Source organism: Takifugu rubripes, chromosome 4 (assembly GCF_901000725.2).
Source record: "Takifugu rubripes chromosome 4, fTakRub1.2, whole genome shotgun sequence".
Lineage (NCBI taxonomy): Eukaryota > Metazoa > Chordata > Actinopteri > Tetraodontiformes > Tetraodontidae > Takifugu > Takifugu rubripes.
In genome coordinates this window covers 15,308,788-15,332,397 of record NC_042288.1, presented here as the reverse complement: position 1 = coordinate 15,332,397, position 23,610 = coordinate 15,308,788, and the positions used below count along the sequence as shown (strand labels likewise).

Sequence of the window (23,610 nt, the reverse complement as noted above, 5' to 3'; positions counted from 1 at the left end):
CGCCTGACATTTTTCTAAGCTACTCATTTTAATTCTGTCAATCTGGCGGAGGTTGCACAGAGGTCCCCGGGTTTGCCTCAGCACTGTGCACGTCTCTCTTTTGTTTTTGCCTCTCTTGTGATGAGTGATACGACTTCAGCTGATACGGAGCACGATTGCTCATGCATAAATATGAGCAGACATCTGGGCGCGTGCCTCCTCACTTCAGAGTAATACCATTTGGGTGTGTGTGTGTGTGTGTGTGTGTCGCTGATGTAAATGCTCCCTCTTTAACGCAGAGGGAATTAGTGTCACCAGCAGACTTCTGTTGAGAAATCAGGAGGGTATCAATAATTAAAAGGGACATTTTGCTTTCTCTTCCTGCCCTCTGCTCCTCTAAAAATCCTGTGAAAGTTTGTGCATTATAAAGTTATAAAGTGAAACCTTAAACTTTCTATAAATGTATGGCTTACAGTCATATTGGGTAATTCTGCAAATGCCAGACAGGTTGGTAACCCCGAAAGCGGCTTATCAGGAGGCGCACTGCTGTTTATTCTCTTCTGCATAGGAAGAGAAGGAAGATTGCAAAAGGCGTTTGAGCAGGCCGGTAGTAAATCAGAGGTGGACAGTCGGCAGCAGGTTTTGGGAAATAATGTCTGTTCTGGAGCTTTGGTTTTAACCCCCTGAGACCTGTTGGTGCTGAAGGGCCCTGGAATGATGGAGGCTAGAGCCGCTTCGTGGGCCAGCGGACGCTTCCTGGATCCGTCCTTTGGACCAGTCTGTGGCACCTCACCATTACAATGTGAGACAAAAACAGCTTTTATGACCTAAAAGCATCCAGTAGAAAATACAGAAATCATCAGTTAAGCCAAAAATGCTTTTATGACACATGTGTGACAAAGCTTTTAATTGGAATCCAGTTTCTATTGTTCTAATGTTCTAATGAGGCGTGTTTATCTAATCTTGGTTTAAAATGAACCAGGGAGTCATCAGACGAGCCAGCGCCAGCTTTTAGACGCAGGAATCGGAGGTACTGAGCAGCTAAACAATGCTGTCACTGCTCATTTGCGTTGCTGCTGCAGACTTTTATTCGCACAGCGTGGCGGAGTCGTGTTGGTGTCAACAAAACCAGCGCGGTGAGCTACTATTTACAGTTTCAGTCGCCTGGCTCCTCTCCTGCGCGTATCCGGTGCTACCTAGCGCTGCTCGGGGAGCGGCGCTGCTGGGTGCGGGCATATGTTCGTTCTTTACTGCTGACTGGGCTTTGTTATTACTTCAGAGGCAGAGGACAGTTGTTTTTTGGTTTATTCATGAGAACATACAGTCAGATCCTGGGTAGAGCCGGTGCACGTTAACAGTTTGTCCTTTTCCCGCAGCATTGTGGCGAGAAAGATCCTCCCTGCATGTAAACATACCCAGTGAGTCCTTAATGGACACAGGGATATAAAAATGGATGGCAGGACTCGGGCCATTAGGCTCTAGGACTCTCTACCTATGCATTCCTCCATCCTCCATTTAGCATGATGACACTCCAACAATCAGTGGCAACATTAAAATGTGGACGCTGGTCTTATGCAGAATAAACGGGTCTTAATGTGCCGCATTTGAATATCCTGATCTGTAACCACGGCGTGTTCTCCCCCTGCAGCAGCCCGCTGATTCTGACAGGCAGACCCGACCTGCTTCAAGAACCACAGCAGGCAACAAATGGTCTCGCGCTCTTGATGGCGTGGTGCACGGCCACGCCGCGGCCGTGCCGCTGAATTATTACACATTTGCACGAGGCCTCGGGTCGCCGTGGTGATTTAGGGGCGTCGCTTCCATCTGCAAACAGGCCACTCGGCTCCAGGCTGCCGGGGCGGCGCCCTGGGTCCGGCACTATTTACTCAGCCAGCCGACACGACGCTCTCCCCGGGAAGGATCGGACCCTCGCCGGGCCCTCGCCGGGACCTCGCCGGGCCCAGACGGCGGCGCAGGCAGCACAGAGGGGCGACAGTTGTCAGCAGGGTGGGTGGGTCCTGCCGCACGCGTGCACGTCTTCACCCCCCCGTGCCCTGCTGCTCTGAATGGGAGCTGCGCCTTTTGAAAAGGAAACTGTAAAATGTTACAGTATGCATATGAGTATCGTACTTAATGGGATAAAAGCTATGCTTATGTTGTCATAAAAATCCTAATTAATTGCAGTTTAATCTCATGATTAATCGCCTCTCTGCTGATGATTGCCACTCAGGTGTTATTAATGCTCACCGAGGTTCACAGAGGTAGAGAGAGGTGCTCCACTTTAAAGTCACGTGATAGATCAGGGAGGGGCCCCGGCAACAGCATCATCTCCCCGGTGACCACTTTCTGAATATTCCCGAAGATGAGATCAGCAACGAGCCAACACGGGGGCCCCCAGCCTCACCCCAGGGTCCCGAGGACCCGGCGGACTCTGACCTAATGAGCCACATCAATAACAACCTAAAGCAGAAATGATTGGTCCTAACTCCGTCCATGTTGCTAACACGCCGCCGCCGCCGCTGCGTGAGCGTCTTGGCCTTGTTATCGCCACGTTCTGGGCTGCGTCACTGTTGGAGGACACTGAAAATGAGCCGTCCTCTCTGAAAGGGACATCTTACAGACTATTACAGGTAATCAATAACAGTTGATATTGGTGCGCAGAATAATTCAGCCCTCTGAGCTGCGCCGCTGATTTATGGGCGCCGCTCTGGTAAAGCTCTGCAGCTTTAATTTAAAATGCTCCTTTTCACTTTTTGCAGTAACAAATTTGAAAGCGGCGTCTGCACGCGCAGGTTTTAACGGCGTCGCCTTAAGTGGCTACGCGACGCGCCGCAAAGATCAATACGCTTTAATGGATTAGCCCGAAAACTTATAAGAGAGGAGATTTGAATTGATTATGCTGGTAGCCTGTCTTTGTCCACACAAGTGTTAATCAGCAGCACAGCAGAAAAGTTAAAGACTTTGACATTCAGCAGAGAGAGGACAGGAAGAGAGGACAGGAAGAGAGGACAGGAAGAGAGGACAGGAGGAGAGGAGAGGAGGAGAGGACAGGAGGAGAGGAGAGGAAGAGAGGACAGGAGGAGAGGACAGGAGGAGAGGACAGGAGGAGAGGACAGGAGGAGAGGAGAGGATGAGAGGACAGGAAGAGAGGACAGGAAGAGAGGTCAGGAGGAGAGGTCAGAACGAGAGAACAGGAGGAGAGGACAGGAAGAGAGGACAGGAAGAGAGGAGAGGAGGAGAGGACAGGAAGAGAGGAGAGGAAGAGAGGACAGGAGGAGAGGACAGGAGGAGAGGACAGGAAGAGAGGACAGGAAGAGAGGACAGGAGGAGAGGACAGGAAGAGAGGACAGGAGGAGAGGAGAGGAGGAGAGGACAGGAAGAGAGGACAGGAGGAGAGGACAGGAGGAGAGGACAGGAGGAGAGGACAAGAGGAGAGGAGGAGAGGAGAGGAGGAGAGGACAGGAAGAGAGGTCAGGAGGAGAGGAGAGGAGGAGAGGACAGAACGAGAGGACAGGAAGAGAGGAGAGGAGGAGAGGACAGGAAGAGGAGGACAGGAGGAGAGGACAGGAGGATGAGGACAGGAAGAGGAGGACAGGAAGAGAGGACAGGAGGAGAGGACAGGAAGAGAGGACAGGAGGAGAGGAGAGGAGGAGAGGACAGGAAGAGAGGACAGGAGGAGAGGATAGGAAGAGAGGACAGGAGGAGAGGACAGGAGGAGAGGACAAGAGGAGAGGAGGAGAGGAGAGGAGGAGAGGACAGGAAGAGAGGTCAGGAGGAGAGGAGAGGAGGAGAGGACAGAACGAGAGGACAGGAAGAGAGGAGAGGAGGAGAGGACAGGAAGAGAGGACAGGAGGAGAGGACAGGAGGAGAGGACAGGAAGAGAGGACAGGAAGAGAGGAGAGGAGGAGAGGACAGAACGAGAGGAGAGGAGGAGAGGACAGGAAGAGAGGACAGGAGGAGAGGACAGGAGGAGAGGACAGGAAGAGAGGACAGGAAGAGAGGACAGGAGGAGAGGACAGGAAGAGAGGACAGGAGGAGAGGAGAGGAGGAGAGGGACAGGAAGAGAGGACAGGAGGAGAGGATAGGAAGAGAGGACAGGAGGAGAGGACAGGAGGAGAGGACAAGAGGAGAGGAGGAGAGGAGAGGAGGAGAGGACAGGAAGAGAGGTCAGGAGGAGAGGAGAGGAGGAGAGGACAGAACGAGAGGACAGGAAGAGAGGAGAGGAGGAGAGGACAGGAAGAGAGGACAGGAGGAGAGGACAGGAGGAGAGGACAGGAAGAGAGGACAGGAAGAGAGGAGAGGAGGAGAGGACAGAACGAGAGGAGAGGAGGAGAGGACAGGAAGAGAGGACAGGAGGAGAGGACAGGAGGAGAGGACAGGAAGAGAGGACAGGAAGAGAGGAGAGGAGGAGAGGACAGAACGAGAGGACAGGAGGAGAGGACAGGAAGAGAGGACAGGAGGAGAGGAGAGGAGGAGAGGACAGGAAGAGAGGACAGGAAGAGAGGACAGGAGGAGAGGATAGGAAGAGAGGACAGGAAGAGAGGACAGGAGGAGAGGACAAGAGGAGAGGAGGAGAGGACAGGAAGAGAGGTCAGGAGGAGAGGAGAGGAGGAGAGGACAGAACGAGAGGACAGGAAGAGAGGAGAGGAGGAGAGGACAGGAAGAGAGGAGAGGAGGAGAGGACAGGAGGAGAGGACAGGAGGAGAGAACAGGAAGAGAGGACAGGAGGATAGGACAGGAAGAGAGGACAGGAGGAGAGGACAGGAAGAGAGGACAGGAGGATAGGACAGGAAGAGAGGTCAGGAGAGGAGAGGAGGAGAGGACAGAACGAGAGGACAGGAAGAGAGGTCAGGAGGAGAGGACAGGAGGAGAGGACAGGAAGAGAGGACAGGAAGAGAGGAGAGGACAGGAAGAGAGGAGAGGAGGAGAGGACAGGAAGAGAGGAGAGAAAGAGAGGACAGGAAGAGAGGTCAGGAGGAGAGGAGAGGAGGAGAGGACAGAACGAGAGGACAGGAAGAGAGGCGAGGACAGGAAGAAAGGACAGGAAGAGAGGACAGGAGGAGAGGACATAAGAGGGACCCAACTGTCTTTGACAGGACAGTGTGGACCGAAGGGGCCTGTATGTTCTTAATATGTTGCCTTTTTGCTATGAGTGGCCTCAGGGTGGATTTGTCTCTCGTCCTGTTTCGTCCATTTTAGCTCGTTTATCAAGACTTTGGACTTGGCTGGTGTCGACGTGCTGCCCGAGCGTCTCAACTCAAATCTTTATTTGTGAAACGGTGCCTTAAAAAAATCAAAGTTTCCCTCATTATGCAGCTTTTCTGTTGTTCATGGCGTCCTCACCTTGGACGTGGCTTTGCAGTAAAAATGGCGTCTCTTCCCCGCGCTTCATCATCGGCGGTTTGTGTCAGACGCAGACATCTGCAAAGGTCAGCGCCTCGCTAAAAGATTCAAATCGCCCCGCGGAAGAGCGATTCACCTTGACAAGCGGAACCTGAAAACTGGTAAATAAGAAAACAGAAACAGAGTCATTCCTCTTCCCTTAAAGCAAGGACACACGGACCATTGCACGCCGAGGCACGAGGGGGGGGGGGGGGGGTGGCAGACGCCCCTGCAGAAGCATCTGAAACCTGTTTGTTTCTTTTCCCAGTTTGGAGCTTTTAATTTCTCTCTTGAGTGTCTTAAACACTAGAAAGAAGTGCTCTTTAACAGCCGAGCAGAACAAACGGTAGCGTTAGCGTTAGCGGCGCGGGGGGGGGGGGGGGCGTAAAGGTAGCATTCTTTGATGAATCTCTTTAGCGTTCTATATGCAGCCACTCGTGAGCTGCTGGTGGAAACGCCTCCCTCTTTCCTTTTTTCTTCTCGTTATTGTATTAATGTTGCGGCCGCGTGTTTTGATAAATGCAGGAAATAAAGCACATATTCAGCTGCTTTTAGGACAAATGGGACCTTTAAAAAAAAACCAAGAAAAAATCCTTTCGCTTTACTGTTTATTAATATTCCTTAAAAAGATGAATATGGGATGGGGAAGTGTGCGGCGAGCCCTATGCATCATACAGACTTGCTTAAAGAATAATGGAACTATTTTCAGCTGTGAAGCCAGAATTGAGTAATATGTTTGCTGCAGAGCCACAACTGTTACAAGGTGGTTCCGGTACTTTTTATAATCCTTTTGGAAACGCGCCCATAAATATGGGCACGTTTCCTCCGGGGTTGTGTTGAGTCTGTGGCGCTTGAGGATTTATTCATCCCTCTATTGATCAGTGTGTGTGTGTGTGTGTGTGTGTGTGTGTGTGTGTGTGGAGTTTCTGCTAGTTGTGGAGAAAAACCCCATAATTCCTGTATCTTGGTGTTCTGTCTCACCTGGATTCTCTCTGTGTCCCGCAGGCCTTCCCGTGTATATCCACCGGCATCTACGGTAAGAATAACCGCCATTCCCTGTCCATAATCACCATTACCTGTTTTAATGTTGTTTCCAATGGGCCCAAACACACACACGAAGAGCTCCGGTGGGTCCCGGGGCTCCGGAGGGAGCGGGGCTGCAGATCAGCAGGTGTTTGGTTAGTTGCATCCATTAGTTGTGGCTTCTCCCACTCTGGAATGGGCTCTGATTTCTTCCATGATTTATGGCACAAACAGGATATTAATCTCCACTCCGGAAATGTTTTCTGTGTCGGATGTTCGTGCACTCGCGCGCGTTCCTTTGTTGCCGGTGGCTTTTGTCTCTTCCTTTGTTTTGTTCCGAGGGTTTTCTGGAGGCGCGAGCCTCTCGGATTCAGTCTTTCCGGCTGGAACGCTTTAAAAACTCCGTGAGCGGAGTCGATGATGAAGGCTGTGACCCTGAATCACACTCAAAAACACACCCGTGTTCACGGATTACTCCGCGGATGCCTGACCGGACCGGGCCAGAATGGTCCTGCTCAAGGTTTCTTCCTGTTAAAGGGAGGTTTCCTTCTGTTGACACTATCAAAAGGTTCACCAGCAGGTCGGTTCGGTCCCTCTGAAGATGCTTCTGTACATTATTTATATGCATTAAATAAAGGCCGACCCTGGCGCCTTTACATCGAATCATATAAATTTAATATCCAGGCTGAAGCCTCGTGAGAGTCATTAAATGTGTTGATCAGTTTTTACGATCATAAAACGGTCAAAAATACGAGTTGCGGTTTAGAAGCGGCGCTCCCAACGGTGCAAGAGACCGTCCCACAAAATCTTCCCATATACGTTTGCATCGGTGATGGCGCCTCAGGGTCCAATGGAAAAGAAATTCAAAAGTGGCTCCTTAAACACCAGAGTGAACCCGTAACCCACGCACGGCCCCTCATTAAAACCTTTATGGGTTTACATCTCTAACATCACAGGAAACAGAAAAGCTCCGGGCTTTGCTTCAGAGAGGATGATGATGTCATCTGCATCCCATAAACCAGAACACAAGAGCAGAGTGATGATTGATTTTAGCAACGCATTTTATTTAGATGCTATAAGAAGAGCCGTCAGGATATTTCAGTATCGTGTGGCAACAAATGCTGCCAGATGTCGTCGTTCGGTGAGTGCAGCCCGTCTATCAGACGCTTCCCCACATTAACGTCTGTGCGTTGTGGCGTAATAAAATGCTAATCACCTGTCGTACAACCTGACAAACCTGTAATCAGATCAGTGAAGTGTCAAAAAATGAGCAACTTAAAATGATGAAACACTAAATTACATTTTTTTTTTCTATTTTTAAGCAGAAAGAAATGAAAGAGCTGTTTTTGCTTTATTAAAACCCGAGCAGCTGTTCTGGTCTGCTTTAATGATTGTAATTTAAGGACATAGTTGAGATTCAATCAGTGAAATGAAAGAAATATATTAACAGTGGTAGTTACACGGGAAATGTTGGAAAGTCCTTTTTTGTTGCTGCAGCCTGCTAATGAAGCCCAGTGTGCACTAAAGAGAGTCTTTATGCGTGTAAATCACTAATTGCGGTGGGTGCACGGTGGAACTCTCTCTCGAGAAAGTCAACATTTTCCAGTCATCAGTTCTGCCATTTGGACTTTCCTCCTCTTCATCACTTCCTCTCGCCTTCTCACTCTGGTCTCCATCTATGGACACATTTCCTACAAGGCTGTAATTAAAGGCTTGATCACTTCGACAACAATAACAACATCAAGTATCGCGATAGTGGCTCCATCACTGTCTGCAACTCTGGCCACATGTAACTTTTTACAGTGTGTGATGATAATTCAGCCGATCTCACTGGTCAAACGTAACTTTTTACAGTGTGTGATGAAACGCCTCCTTCCTATCAGCATTTTTAGTCCCTCCACGTTCTATATGAACGTTTACTCGTGTGGTTATTACACCGAGGTTCCTCACTCAATAGGGCCAGACCTCATCTTCATTAACGTTTGGGGCTAATTCAGCACAAGGAAATATAGTGACAACGGTGAGGCCGCTGTACGTTTTCATGCCGCTGCGTCGCCGGCGGAGCGTCCTCGAGCACGTGGCAGCGGTCGCTCACCAGCCCGTCGCGTCAGGAGGGGGGAGGGAATTCTCTGCTCTGAATAAACAGCTTAGTGCTCCACATCAGAAAGTCTCCCCAGAACAGTGCAGCTGATTAAGACCATAGATCTTCACACAGCAGAGGGCGAATGGAGGAGGGCCATTGAAAGGAGTTCAATATAGGGCGAGGCTGCGCTGCCTTTCTCTCACACTCGCTCCAGTGCTCCCCTGAGTACCGCTATGTTCGGAAAGAAGTTTTCTTTTCAGGCTTTTTGACATTTCTGTACATTTGATTTAGCCTTTAAGGTCAAGTTTCATTTCAGCAATATAAACTAAAGGGCTTTTTATTGTGAAAGGCACAATCCCTTTTTCTGTCTGAGGAATAATCATAGATATAAACATCTACTCGCACGCACGCGGGCGCGCGCGCGCGGTCACGCACCTGCAGGCGCCACACTTGCACTGCGCTTGCCCCATTTTCCACACATGGAATGTGGTGCAACAGCGAATCCGCTGCCACCAACATTGTGACAGAGAGAAATCGGGAGCTAGTTGTCCAAGGTCTTTGTGTTGAGAAAAAAGCGATTTGTCAGGAAAGCTAATGCTAATTGACACTCTCTTTCACGCCTCCATATTCCAAGAGACTCAGTCACCATTGACAGATGATGGCAGAACTGGGAGGTTGGGTGTAGCAGGAGGTTCACAGGGGGTACCTCAGACACTTGGTAAGAAAAATGAGTGCCCGTACCGCGCTGACAGTCCAATCCCTCAGTCCGGCCCATTAGCCTCAACAGAATTCCTGCACGGATAGCGTGTCGGAGGTACCACCCATAAACAAACTGGTGCCCACTGCGAGGCACGAGGTCGCCCAGCATGATGGAGGTTATTAAGTGCTGCTCCTCTTTGTGCATCAATCACAGCCGTGCAAGCGGAGCTTAAATTGATTATTCCTTCCAAGGAGAAGACACCTCTCAATGTCTCACAAGATCAGTGTCAAGACTCCAACTACCCAAACTCAGAGAGGTCATGTTCCCTTTTTGTGTCCCACTATCTCTTTTCCTCCCTCTTTATTTTAATGCCCATTTCTGTCCCTCTTCCACAACTCTCCGCTCATCCAAAGCCATATTCGTCATGTAGCCGTTAGCCTTGTGTAGGTCTCACCCAAGCATGGACAAGAACTCCCTAACAGCCCTGTGGAGTTTAGGAGGCACCCATGGAGATCAATTTTAGCGGCTCCCCGTTACGACAAGGACGTGAACGCTAAAGTGTAACGCTAACCTGACAGATGCCATCGCACAATTTTCTCCCCTCTGAAACTTCTTTGGACAGATATCGCCTTGTTTACTGTTCACCTCTGGCTGATCTGGGGATTGTTGACAGAGGCGTTTTAGCCCTGACTGGTGGCTGTGGGAGATATGGGAGTGTAATCCACCCAAACTCGACTGGAATGTCCATCCTGCCATTCTGCACCACTGTCTAGATCAAAGGTGTCACACAGTTAAGATTTTTTTTCCCCCAGAGCCATACTTCTGACTCTCTTCATCCCCGTCTGGGATTAGGAAGGTCGGAGACATTATGGCACCTTATCTCTCAACAGTGATGGCTTGCTGCTGGCTTGCTGAAGATGTCCTGAGCAAGGCCCCCGTTTCTTTCTAAAGCCCAGGGTTTACCGCAGGGAGCTTAGACCAGCGGGGTTGGGAATTTCAAGGTACATAGGAGGAGTGTGCTGTATCAGTGGGTAACAGAGGGTGCACTCGGAAGGAACCGCAGCATCGCAGCCCATTTCGCTGAGTCTCGCAGCGTGCGTTGTGGTCAACACCGGCCTTGCTCTTCCATTTCCATGGGTGATAAGGCAAATGTTGAAGGTCCCCACCCAGAGGACAATAGATGCAGGCATTTGAGAAACATGGTGGAGCAATAGACTTTGGACTATGCTACACTCTTCGGGATATAATATTTAAGCCAGGCGACAACTGGTAAAGTTAGCTTTAATGTGATCTTCCCAACGGAGGTCATCATCTGGTCATTTGAAACCCGGATCTTTTCCTGGAGGTGCTCGTTTGTCCTCCATATTTGTTGCCCCACCTCTTCTTGTTGCTCCAGCAGCACCAGGAGCTGTCCTCAGTCTGACCTCTCTATCATTTACCTTCTCTACCAACCAATCTGGTATGCTAGCCTAAATATTTAGCGGAAGGACCTCCGTATTTGTCGTTATCAAAAGCTGGACAGTGCATCACTTGTAAAATATGACCCTGTGTTTATTTGTAAAGACTCCGACAAACAGATAAATGTTGGTTTTTACCCCGCTGGAGCAGATTACCCATGCATAGCATCATTTTGCACTAGCAGTGATTGAGTTTTGGCTAAAGCTGCCTCAGGCTGTGTTCGGCTTCAAGGTGAACCCTCCCCAGCATGAATAACAAGAGTCAAGACGTGGATCTGACTAATGCTGCTGGGCCATCACTGTCCTTTTTACTCTGGATATGGAACTTTTCTAAACACATCGATGGCCATCCTCACGCACTCCCCTCTGTCAGAAGACCGGGCTTCACACTTTACCTGTGATACAATGAGACACTCAACTCACTGATGCTGTTATGAAGCAGAAACTGTGCGATGATGGAGTCCAGACGCAGAGCTGTACAAACACCCGGTGCCACAGTGTAAATACTCACTCTGTTGCAGAGGCTTCCATATAAAACCTGCTGTACAGACGGAGTACATGAATCCACCTTTATCACCCTGTAAAGAGTCGAGTTGAGCAAGTGTGCTGCATTAAAGGGTAAATACAGATTTCTCCTTCCTGACTTTTAGTGGTATTTTGAAACCAAACAAATCTGAACATTGCTGCCACCATCGTTAGGGTGAAAAAAGTGATAAATGCCACCGTGAGGAGAGAAAAGCCTTTTACCCCGGGGTTAAAATGGCATTAATGGCCATTTGGTTTATCAATTCCAGATGGATTCTGCCCCACATATCTGTCTCATATATATTGGTGTATAAATATCCTAATTATTCCGTTAAAAGCTGGTTTTACACTGTAGTGTTGTTAGTAAGCTTTGACGCCCATATTCAGTTTATCAGGTAATAAACATTAGTTACTACAGGAGAAGGTGTTTGCTGCTGTTCAAGGCCAGGACATCGACCTGCTCCCTCCTCCTGTTTCACCTTCTCACGTATTCAAGTCCAATTTCTGAGCATCAACATTTCATTCCAACATTAAAATGCAATATTTGGCTGTGAAGCGAGGCAGTGCTAAAGGAATATGTGTATGTTTCAAGATAAGACGCCAGCATTTGGCTTTTTAAATGTTATTTTACAGAAAAGCATAAATGTGATCCACCTCTGTCCCAGAAGAGGTGGATCACAACGCCTGATCTGGCTGCTTCTTTCAGAGATGCGCCGTGTCCAACCTGCTGAAGCTCACAGGACTAATGTGCATAATTCCTAAGGTGGCGCTGACCTGACATCTGTCTGGGATCAGGGCGCCTCGGATCCATAATGAAAGCACAGAAACCACATGTTTTACAAGCCTGCGTTTCCCCGAAGTCGGCGACCCGTCCCCCTACCGCTGCGGACAACGTGACATGTCAGCACGACCGTGCGCGTCGAGCAAACCTTGCGTAAGCTAGCTGCGCCGCGGCGTTCACCGGGAACGTACCGTAGCTTCCCCTCTGCATGCCGCGCTCCGCCTGGTGATGAAGTGGAGGAGCTCTGAGCGGAAACACCACCTGAGTCTTCATCGGCGCTCCGCACGAAGACAAATGTCTGCGAGGCAGCCATATTCCCAGTTTAGGGAGAGCCGAGCCGAGCCAAGCGGTGCAGGGGCCCTGGAGGGCCCACCACGACCGCGTCTGGTGCCAGCTCGCCACTGCCTGACAGATGAGCTTTCAGGGAAGCTTCCACGCCGCAAATGGAGCAAAAGAGAGGAGGCGTTCAGCACCCGAGTAAAAATAAAACACTGAAATGTTTCACTTTATGGGCACCTTAAATCCAACAGCTCTCTATTCTTCCTGCTTTAGTGGGTTTCAGCTCTGTTGCCTGGACCAGGACGAGGCGGCACCAGTGACGAGCAGTTAATTGTATCTGATTTTCAGCCTAAACGTGCCTGGCGTGTCTGCCGGTGAACGCTGAGGTGAAGAGCGCAGGGTTGAGGGGAGGTTAAAGCAACTGACGGTGCGAAGGAGTTCTCGCGGCGCCCTCCGAAGCGCCGCTGTTGACCTCGCCTCGTCAACGCCGCCGCCGCGCGGAGCTCTTCTGGCAGACCGGCCCCAGATGCACCGCCCTTTATTATGCACACGTCCGTCTCTCCGACATCAGTTGACGCCAGCCGTCCTCTCTGGTTCCAACACGCTCAGGCTCCCTTCAGAACCGCTGTGATTCATGGACGGACTCAAACTCTCAGATTAATTGAACTTTTCCAAAGGCGGCGCTGTGAGCTGGATGGCCACCCTCTCCTATTATTCTGATCAGGGCCAGATTAAAGCTGTATTTATCTCCCTTAAAGTCATGCGGGGCTCATCCGAGTCTCCTTTTGATGTTGACGGAGAGGACTGCAGTAGCGGTCTTCCTTTCAGACTGGCAGCTGAGTGACTCCCAGTAATTTGCTATCATCTATCATGTTGGGAACAGATAAGGAACAAGGTGCTTTAAAAGGACGACTCGCTAAACTCTCCACACAGAAGCCTTTATTTCTCCTAGAATATCGTTTCCTGAATTAGTTGTAAATATCATCTGCTGAATTTCTGACACGTTTCCTGTTGTGTGCACTCTTCCCGAACAGCTGCTCTTATCTCGGGGGATCTATTTCTCTCAGCTTTCTTGTCTTCGGCGCATCTGTTTTGCATTTGCAGCCTGATGTGAGAGCTGGTGTACCGGTACAACGGCACCCAAGTGTGGAAACAGTTCTTAAAAAAGGAAACGGCAGCAGGCGAGGCGCCGGAAAGGGTACGCGTCGAGGAGGCGGGCGCGTGATGCGACGCGGTGGGCCGGGTCACGATGGCACAGCCCCGGGGCAGATGTTGAAGGGCAGATGTGAGATGGCCTCCTGTGCTGTCAGCCGTGGCCACTATGTAGATCACCTCTGTTCCGGCCGTGTAGCACCTGACCAGGGGCTCAAGGTGGGCTCGACTGTACCACATCCCGCTCCTCTGAGGATGAGAAGGAAATGGGGCGAGCAGCGCCGCGATGTGTGGGGCGGGGGTCTGTGTGGGGCGGGGCTGGCGACGGGGTCGATACTCCCTCGTGGGGTGTGTGCTGGCCACCTGCGGGGTTGATTTCAGAGATTTACACAATAGTTGAACAGATGAGAACTCGGGAGCTTTTCACTTCTCTTTCCGACCGATCTTAAAGGCCGGAGGTCGCTGCAGCTGTTGTAAGCCTGTTTTATAGGTCACAGAAGTTTATAGTGGTCGCAGCAGCGAGTAGGAGAAAAGAACGTGACCTGTGCAATAAACAGGAGGTTACACATGTGGTGGGACCCTTGTATCACTTGATATGGGTTGAAATTGAGGTCTCGACCTCTCTCGTTACAGAACGACAGTCGCTGCCTCAGCCTGTTGTTCCTGATGGAGGTGAGGGGGGGTTATCCAGAGGAATGTCTTGTTACAGAACCTGAGATGTGCCGTTCAGGGCTGCACCCGTTGTTTTGTCTTTGTTGCTCTTCCTGCTTTTCTTTTAGGCTCCCGATGTTTTGGAAGGGCTGAGATTCTCCGTTTCCGAGAGATCAGCCCTAAAAATAAAGACTTTAGTTTATGCTGGTTAGCTGCGTCCAGGCCCCCCCTGCGGAACGCTCTGAAGCATCCTAAAAGTGTCGCTCTTTCTGCGTGATCTGATTCTTTTACTTTCCTTTTTTCCCCACCAAAATGCCCCAAAAATACACACGACAGTTGCATCATTCCAGGCATAAGAGCCATGTTTGTCGCCGTTTAATCTATTTTAAAATGATGCTGTGTGGATGTTTTAAAAGAAAACATCTGACACATTTCCATATTTCTCTATGCTGTATGTGTGTATTATGTCGTATAATAATCATGAATAGACTTTTGTCTTTATTTTCAGGGGCAGCCAAGCACATATTTTGTTGATCCAGGCTTATATCTGTATCATTTTTATTGCACATTGTTTTTTTGGTTTTTTATCCATATATAGACTTGTGGAAGTGATGAGATCTGATGGCATCGTGTATCCAGCAGAAAAATAAATGGAAAATTCTCCTTAGAGACAAAACATTGGATACGTTGTGGCATCAGCGAGGGAGTGTGTGTGATTGCAGACGTACCCGGTATATGCGATTATATTTGTGAGTGTGTTTTTCCACCACAGTGCATCTGGAGCTCAGATCTGCAGCAGTTCATCAGACAGCTGGTCTAATCTACCAGAACCAAGCAGCTTGCACCACTTTCTATTGATTTAGCCCAAATGTAGTTACCTGTAGAGATACAGGTTTGTCTGTCTGTTTGCTTGTCTGATTTCATATCAGTCTGTTATCTGCATGTCTTATGCAATTTACATTGATGCTGTTGTGGCTTTTTTTCCTTCTTCTACTCTCCAAGGATTTCCCAACGATCCCGCCGCTGACATCGCGCTGAGCACAGTGAAGAGATGGATTAAGGACAATCCTGATAAGGTAGGACAAGTTGGCTAATGCTTTTTTGAATCAAGTGGAGCGGAGCCAAATATCCACGTGGCTTCTGTATTGGAAGGTTGCGTCTCTCCTGTGAACGATGCTGATTGGAGCCACAGAACACAATTCTCATGCATTTCTGTGTCAGAACTCCACCTTTCCCAGCTTGACTGGCTGTTTAGTTTGTGGTTTGTATGCATATCAAATTAAAAGCCAGTGTGAGACTAATCAGGCCTTAAATGGTCTGTTGGCTCATTAATTGGCCTATGCTCGCTAACCCCAGCAGATCCAGTACAACATAAACAGATTAGATGCAATGATCCTGAAATTGGGTTTTGTATTAAAGACATAATCACCCCCGAGACTGAGGGCCCGGCTGAAGGCTTGAGTGCACAGAGAATTGAACCACAGAGAACCAAGAAATCCTCATCAGGTCTAAATTATTTGATTAGAAGGGAAAGAGTAATCCTTGGAAATGACGGTCATAAACAAAGATCCAGCTGCTCCAGCAGAAGCTGACGCACATCTGCGTTTTCTGACGGATCGCCTTCAGATTACGTCATCTAAAAACGAGCCTTAGCAACGTTAGCTCCTAGCAATAATGAGACTCTTCTTTCAGAACAAACTCTCCATAATGTGATCATAACATGAAATTATCTAATTAAGTCTGGAAAATAAGCCTTTGCCAGATGATTATGCTGCGCCGTGCTTTTACAGAGTTTACATTTCCTGATAAGATAACAACCATTTGGACGAGAATTGCTGTCACCCGGTGAATTTAAAGTTCGGGGTCATCGCTGTTTGCTGTGAATTATTCATATCTGCCGCTCCAGATTGAAGCGTTTCATAAAGCTCGCAGCAGCAGCATCTCTCTGGTCTTACGGGTGTTGTGAACAGCCGTGTGAAGCTGAGCTCCCATGATCCTTTGCTGGTTTTGGTATTTGCCTATTTGCATTTGTTCTCCTGGTGATCGCTCAGTCAGAATGCATCAATAATCTGTCTTAAATGAGCATTTCTATGCTGTAAATTCCACCCTGACGTCTTTTGTTGTTCTCCATCAGACGCTGCTACTTGAATTACTCCTACGGCTTCATTTCTGCACATTAGGAACTTTATTTAAATGCTGCTGAATTGATCAAGTGCTAAGTTTTCTTATTCATGTGGAGGGCAGATGTCTGTATCTGGATGCTGTTTGGCAACATTCCAAGCGACTGTGCACTCGACCTGGGCCCAGGGTGAAGAAGCTTTGTGAGGTGATCAGAGAGAATAAACTAATACATTTTAACCAGAAGCTAATTTTATTCTTCTTCATATTGAAAACCACTCAACAGCGAAGCAGGAGGTCTTTCCGCAGCTTCATTTTCATGTACTGTTTCCTGAGGAAATAATCTTTTTTTACATGATTTACAACAGTTTAGAGAATTAAAGTTCCATGTTGGGACGAGCTCGTGCGTGATACTGTCTAATGCTTGCAGTTGACACGTTACGTTGCCAGCCGATGTATTCGGAAAGGTGCCGTTTAATCAGAATCAAACCGATTGGCCACCACCATATTTCCATGTCAGGTTTGAGGAACACAGGCGCTGAAGGTTGTCTGGGCTTGTCTCGTACAGACACGGAGGCCAAGTGTTGCATTTGTTCTGTGCAGTGTGTCTGAGGCGTTCCCACTTCTCTCCTCCTGAAAGTGATGAATTGGTGTGTTGCACGCCATCAAAAGTCTCCCAAAGTTCAGCATCGCCGCAGCAGCTCGTATCACAGACGGCACGCGGCTCTGCAAAGATTGAGCGAAATCCCAGTTTATCACGAATGGAACAATACGGCGAGATCGCTGCGCCCGCGCCGTCCGCCTCCGCAGAGACGGGTCGTTTCAGGCCCATGAACATGGTACAATGGCTGGCTGAGGATCTGAGGACACCGATGTGGCCGAGTGCAGGCTGGCGCTCCGCTGCGTCCCCGAGCGTCGCCGCTCTGACGCCCGTAGCGTTCCCAGCGGGCCGCGGCCTCCTGTACGCATCCAGCTGCATTGCTCAGTGTTGGCCGGGTCAGAATGACCAGGCTGCTGTCGTCCAAGGACAAAGCGGTGTCAAAGGTCACGTTTAATCCCAGTTTAACATGTCACAACCTGTTGACAGTATATACCAAAGTATGACAAGAACCAACAGCTCCATGTCCAACCCCTCTCCCTCATTAGCTATCCCCTCTCCCTCATTAGCTATCCCCTCTCCCTCATTAGCTATCCCCTCTCCCTCATTAGCTATCCCCTCTCCCTCATTAGCTATCCCAGTGGTGCCCAGCCCATAGCGGCACTGGGGCGCTCCTTTCCTCATAAGAGGATATAAACTATGTTTAAACCAACACTGGTCCTGGTCCTGCTGCTGGTCCTGGTCCTGGTCCTGGTGCCGGTCCTGCAGAGCGCTCCAGCACTGCAGCGAAATAGCAAATCATCTACGGTTTAGAAATGTTGTGGTCTCAGAACACTGAAAATATCGCCGTTGCTACAGTAAACAACTAAAACAATCAGGAGACGGTGCAGCTTCCACTGAGTTTGGTGAGATCATTATTTATCTGCCTTTTCACAAGGAGGAGGATGGAAGGAAAAATCTGTGTTAATGAGCTGGGACAAACCTGACATATGTACCTATTTCTCTCTCTCTCTCTCTGTGTGACACACACACACACACTCACTCCCACACTCCCTCACACACTCACTCACTCGCTCACTCGCTCACTCGCTCACTCGCTCACACACTCACTCACTCACTCACACACTCACTCACTCACTCACTCACTCACTCCTTCCCTCCCTCCCTCACTCGCTCACTCGCTCACTCCCACACTCACTCACTCACTCACTCACTCACTCACTCACTCACTCACTCACTCACTCACTCACTCACTCCCTCACTCGCTCACTCACTCGCTCACTCACTCACTCACTCACTCCCTCACTCCCACACTCACTCACTCCCTCACTCACTCACTCGCTCACTCACTCACTCACTCACTCACTCCCTCACTCCCACACTCACTCACTCACTCACTCCCTCACTCCCACACTCACTCACTCACTCACTCACTCACTCACTCACTCACTGTTGATTTTGTTCTCTCCAGAGCTAGATTAGCGTATTTGTTGCCCTTCTTTTCTTTATCTGTAAAACTGCCGATGGTGAGGAGATTAAATTATTGTTGAGTTTTCGTCATTCAGAGTGTTGATTTGAATTCTTATTCTGGACTAGACATGGAAATGTATTGTTAGCTCAGTCCCACCAAGCACATAGATTTTTGCCATTAAATATTTAAGCTCGTCAGCTTCATAATTAGTTTTCCTTTAATGGTAGGCAGCAGGTCGCATCCTGATGAGAGCGAGAGCCAGCGGACACTCCAAAAACCGCTGCTTTATACTGGCAGCATGTAACAACTGTGGTTTACACACGGTTCCATTCATTTTCTGTGGTATTATGTGGCTCAGTAACACAAACTAGCTGCTGGGTGGAGCACGTCTGGGTAGGAAGAGAGGGCAGAATCATACAAAAAGAGTGCACAGTGTGATTGATTAGCAGCACGTTTATCTCCCAGGCCAGCCACGGAAGCCCCGATGCACTCACCAGCACACAAAGGACAAATTCCACGTGTGGATTTCACCTCTAGAGGCACACAGACCTCCATTGTGCAGAAATAAATAGCCTCTTTGTGGTCATGCGTGGCTGGACCTTCGATCTGGACAGGCATCACAACAGAAATGCTCCTTTAGATCAGAAGAAATAGAAATATTTCAAAATGTCAGCCTCTAGTCCCCTGTATCTGCCTCAGTAAATTACATATAAGGGGGGGTATTTGTAGACGCTGAACCAGACAGCTCTGATCTTTTCAAAAATGGCAGAAATGGAACCAAACCAGAACACCTCATCTCAACCAGTATTTTATATTGGCGACATTACTCTGCCCTCCAGTCATCTGGCATTACTGGAGTTCAAATCTTCAGATCTAATTAAGTTTCATTTGGGCTTATACGGGCTTTAATCTACCAGGGAAAAATGGGTTCTGACACTTTATTTGGCTGCCATGCACAGGTTCCAAATGAGCAGGCTCGCTAATGAAGCTTTTCATGGGACCAGCCACCCAGCCCCACTCACGCCGTGTGAACACACACACTCTGCTCGTCTGGGTCACCCAGGTCAGAGCTGATGCGGGAAGATCCCCCCCCCCCCAGGCGGCAGTCTGGGTTTTGCCGCCCAGAATCCTCCCCAGACGGGTTTTTGGTGTTTTTGGTGAATGATCTGTTTACCTGTCATTCAACTCCTGATAATAAATGCAATTTCAGCCATATATATTTCTATTTCCAGTGATGCCTGATGAATGTCAAGTGGCTGTGTGTTGGTCCTGATTGTGTTGCTCTGTGTGATATCTGCTGAGGACGCTTTGACAGATGGAGCCATAAGATGACGAAATTGAAGAGCTCATTGTCATTCTGCTGAATAAGATGGATGCTCGCTGCTATCTTTGTTATAAATTGTCTTGTTCACCTTTAGAAAATGCGTATTACATTTTTGAGCGCTGTGACCAGCGATATCCTTCAGCGTGACAAACAGGAAAGCCCATTTATACAGTCGCTCTACAGTATTCTATATGTTTATCTCCTGCTGCTGAATGTGGGGCCATTGGAATGACGATGAATTGGCTTTGGAGAGGAAGACGGGAGTCAAAGATTCCTCCCTTTGTTGCAGCGCCTCCATTGATCATGTGACCTCATCCAGACGGTGTTTAACCCAGAGTCCTTTTCATCGGTCCCCCTGAAAGGCTGGAATGTGAGAATCCATGGGAATAATATTTGGTAAGTGCTGTATGAGTAACAAGGTAGCGCGGAAGTAGGAGGCGGGGCGTACCGGAACAGACGCTGGTGGGGATCCAGCTGAGGCTTCACAGCTTGACAGTCTTTAAATGCCGCCGTCAGCTGGAGGCGGAAATACGAAACCTCTGTAACCCGCTGAAACTTTCTTTTGAATGTTCTTCACAAAACTCTGGCAGTCAGCGGCTCACGGCGGGAGATGGTTTTTCATGAATTCGACTGTTATCACTGCAGTTGTTTGATCCGCGGGATGATACGGAATAGACAGTAGACTAACTGCAAAAACAAAGACGTGCAGTGATGTATGGAAGAGAAGAGGGGTCGATGTGGAAGAGAACATGCGTAAAATCACCACCTTTGTCTTCCTGATCAGCTGGACCTGGACTTTTCTTGGCCCGTGTTCACTGTTTCCACGTCACCATGGGTCAGATCTGCAGCCCGGAGCGCGCGCCTCCAGGACACTGGTGGTTGAGGGAACTGGCTTGGTGTTCAAAGGGGCACTTTGCTTCTGAAGCCACTTTGTAACCCTCTATTTGTTTACTGAGAGATTCAGGAGGCTGAATCGGGAGCCAGACACTTGACTCCGTCTTGTGCTGATTCTGCTTGTACAGAGATTCAATGTTTGACCTGGGAAAATGAACTCCTCCTTTCAGCCTCGGCGTTGAATATTTGCAGAGTTGACTATAGAAATGCCTCAGAAAGAGCGTGAAGGCCTTATTGGTTTTCCCTGCCACCAGTGTTAATGCATGCCATGTAGTAGCGCATTAGCAGTAGCTGTTTGGCCCCAGGCAGTCGAATGTGGGATTTTATGGCTTTTATGATCTGAGGATGTTATTATCTGGCTGACTCTGGGTAATATGATGTGCGCCCTCTGATTCTCATGACCCCGGATCGGTGTTGTTCAACACTTTAGGTTCAGCCTTTAAATCGGTTCCATTTGTTCTGAATCACTATCTATTTAATTATTCTTGCACAATATTGGTACGAATTTACACCTTATCTGCAGACAGCGTGCACGACAGCGTGCACTTTTGATGAAATGTGCCCGCTGTTCAATATAAAGTTAGGCCGGCGCATGTTTGTCTGACCTTTTGATGGAGAAATGAAAACTAAGTGACAAAAAGAATAAAGAAATCCAGAAAAGCTTTATTGGTAGGATGAGTAAATCTCCTAAATCTGAAATACAGTGAAATGTGTTGTGTGACCAAGCTAGTCAACCACAACGTGAACACGACGGCTGTAGCTGTTACTGAGTTCTACAATGGGAAATAACAAAAACAACATCCTGTTCTGAGAGAACTGAAGAAGCCTTCTGGATAGAAGGCGAAACGTCTTCAAGAGAAGAAACCCAGTCCAGTTGACAGAGAAAACTACCTTGGATACAATGACCTGGATGACTGAGAATTTACAAAGACAACAAAAACAACAATTAGCCCGTGTGCATCCTTCCTCTCTACAGGTGTTAAATAACTTACTTTTGTAAATCAAGAGTAAGACACTTTTCAAATGGGGATATTTAGTTGTTAGCGAAGCACTCCTGCGCACCCAGACACAACCCCCAATTAACAGCAACCTACTTGGGTCCAACAGGAGGAATGAGATATGATGTCCTCTGAGTTGGGCTCTCTCCATTCATGCAGATATTGTAGCTCCGCCTCTTTGCTGAGACAAGCTATCTTAATGACATGCTAATTGATTTAGTGTAGCACAGATAGCGGTAAGCTGGCACGCAGCGATAAAGCCAGAGTGGGCTGAGTTATTGGTTCAGAAGAGGACAGGAGACTCGTCAAATTCCAAACAGCATTTCCACTGCGGCACCTCTGGCTGAGCTGCAGTGGTGATTTTAAGACCAAGTAAAGTTCAGGTGACAAAATAGGCTGATCAAAAACATTAATTACATCGTCTATCTGTGGCCTGCAGAAAGAGATAGTTGATGAAATACATTATGGCCACTCCACCCTCCTCTCATCCACCTCATATTAAATAACAAAGCCAGAGCTGAGCACTCGTGCAGGAGTGGATAGAGGAACTGTTCCTAAGCTGGATATCCCGACTTCAGGGTGGGATCTAAACCAGTGTAATAGGATCTGCTTACTGGGTTCGACATACCTGAGTTGGTTGGCAGGAAGCAGGCGCAAACCGGTACCGGACACGTTTAGAAAGCTTTGAAATATCGCAGCTCGCCCGCACTAATGAGCGTGGAAATGGGAAGTCAGTGTAAGATCTGGACCGTCCAGGCAGTTATGAATGTTGGCGTTACAGAGGAAAATACCAGGCGAAAATCTAAAAAAAACCAAAAACTGACTGTTTTCCTAGCAAGGCTGGCAGACTGAGCTGTGGGGCTTTGGAGACAATCAGCTGCAGCATATGGAGCTCCAGTTGGCTGCCAGCAGCCTCTGATGAAGCTTTATTCTTCTTCTGTACCTAATGTGCAGCATCACACAATCTACTGACATCGTACTGATGTCAGCGCAGCTTCCAGCTCCTCTCAGTCACTACTGGCTTCTCAGCTGGCTAAAATTTGTAAGCGTGTTGTTATCAAGCATGGGAGGTGAACATTAGACGTGTGCTGACACCAGGACATCAGCCGTGGGTGCGCTTCCCCCTGTGAGGCGGCGCCACGCTTCCATCCGCACTTCTGTTACATCCCAGAGATCGTAGATTGGATTGGGATCTGGGGAGTTCCGAGGCCAGGGATGAGACTTTGGGCCCTTTGTCATGTTTTTCAAATGTTATTTGTGATCTGGTGGGGTAAATTACCCAGCCAGGCTGGTTATTGTATGGCTGCCCTAAGGTTTAGGTGGGTGGGATGTAATGAAATAAGATTCACAGCCAGGACCCATTTTTTTCTCTCCTTGGAAGATTAACACATTTTTTTCCCTGGGAGAAAATGGAAACACATGGATTTAGTATACATGTTGAGTTCTATGGGGTCTTAAAGCCTTTGTGGGGGCTGTGCCTGTTTAGTACTTCTGAAATGCAGGAACAATCTGCTTGCACACATGGCTGCTGTTACTCGGGTGAGGAGGATAAATGAAAGAGAACAAGTGTCTGTAGCATCTATATCAGAGGACCTCATATTCAGCTTTTATTCTCTGCATGCCCTTTGTCAATGTTTGATCCTTTGTTTTGCACCTCTTTCCATTTTCTTGTTAATATTGGTGTCCAATCGTGTGCAAATAAAGTCAAAACTTTTCGCTCTTTTTTTTCTTCAAAGTGTACTAATCAAACAGGTTTTGAGCTTTTCAAAGAAAGTGATCTGTAGGTGGATTAAAGCGCTGGTTTTACTGTGGTTTGCATCAAAGCCTAAACCATTTCATCAGTGCGTGAGAGTTCAGCAGTGACAGCCTCTTTCATCAGGCGCCGTTCGTCTTCAGACGGCTAAAAGACACATTTCCCGTGCAAACGCTGGGCTCCACAGTGCTACCTGTCTGTGAGGGCCGGGGCTCGTTTCAGGTGGTGGGGGGGTGGAGACCACCGCAGTGATTACTTTAGCTGTTGCTGTGTAATTGCACGGTCTCTGGCATGTGATTAGGGGGAATGGACCGTATCTCTCACCATCTCAAAGGGGAATCAAATCAGCCCTGAAGCCTGGCCACAGGCAGCCGTGCATTTGAAAGTCAATGTTTTATTTCCAAGCATAAATTACTTGATCGGAGCTCTCGGTGGGTTTTTT

At 48.5% G+C, this 23,610-nt stretch overlaps 1 protein-coding gene across 5 annotated transcripts in view; it reads left to right on the top strand.

Moving 5' to 3' along the window:
- The window catches only part of macrod2 (mono-ADP ribosylhydrolase 2), a 283,251-nt gene that overhangs the window by 197,635 nt on the left and 62,006 nt on the right, over positions 1–23,610 (top strand). For all 5 annotated transcript variants that reach the window (XM_029835486.1, XM_029835484.1, XM_029835488.1 and 2 more), the window contains 2 exons: positions 6,367–6,397; positions 15,015–15,088. In XM_029835486.1, coding sequence (XP_029691346.1) covers positions 6,367–6,397; positions 15,015–15,088 — 105 coding nt within the window. The remainder of the gene's footprint in view (positions 1–6,366; positions 6,398–15,014; positions 15,089–23,610) is intronic.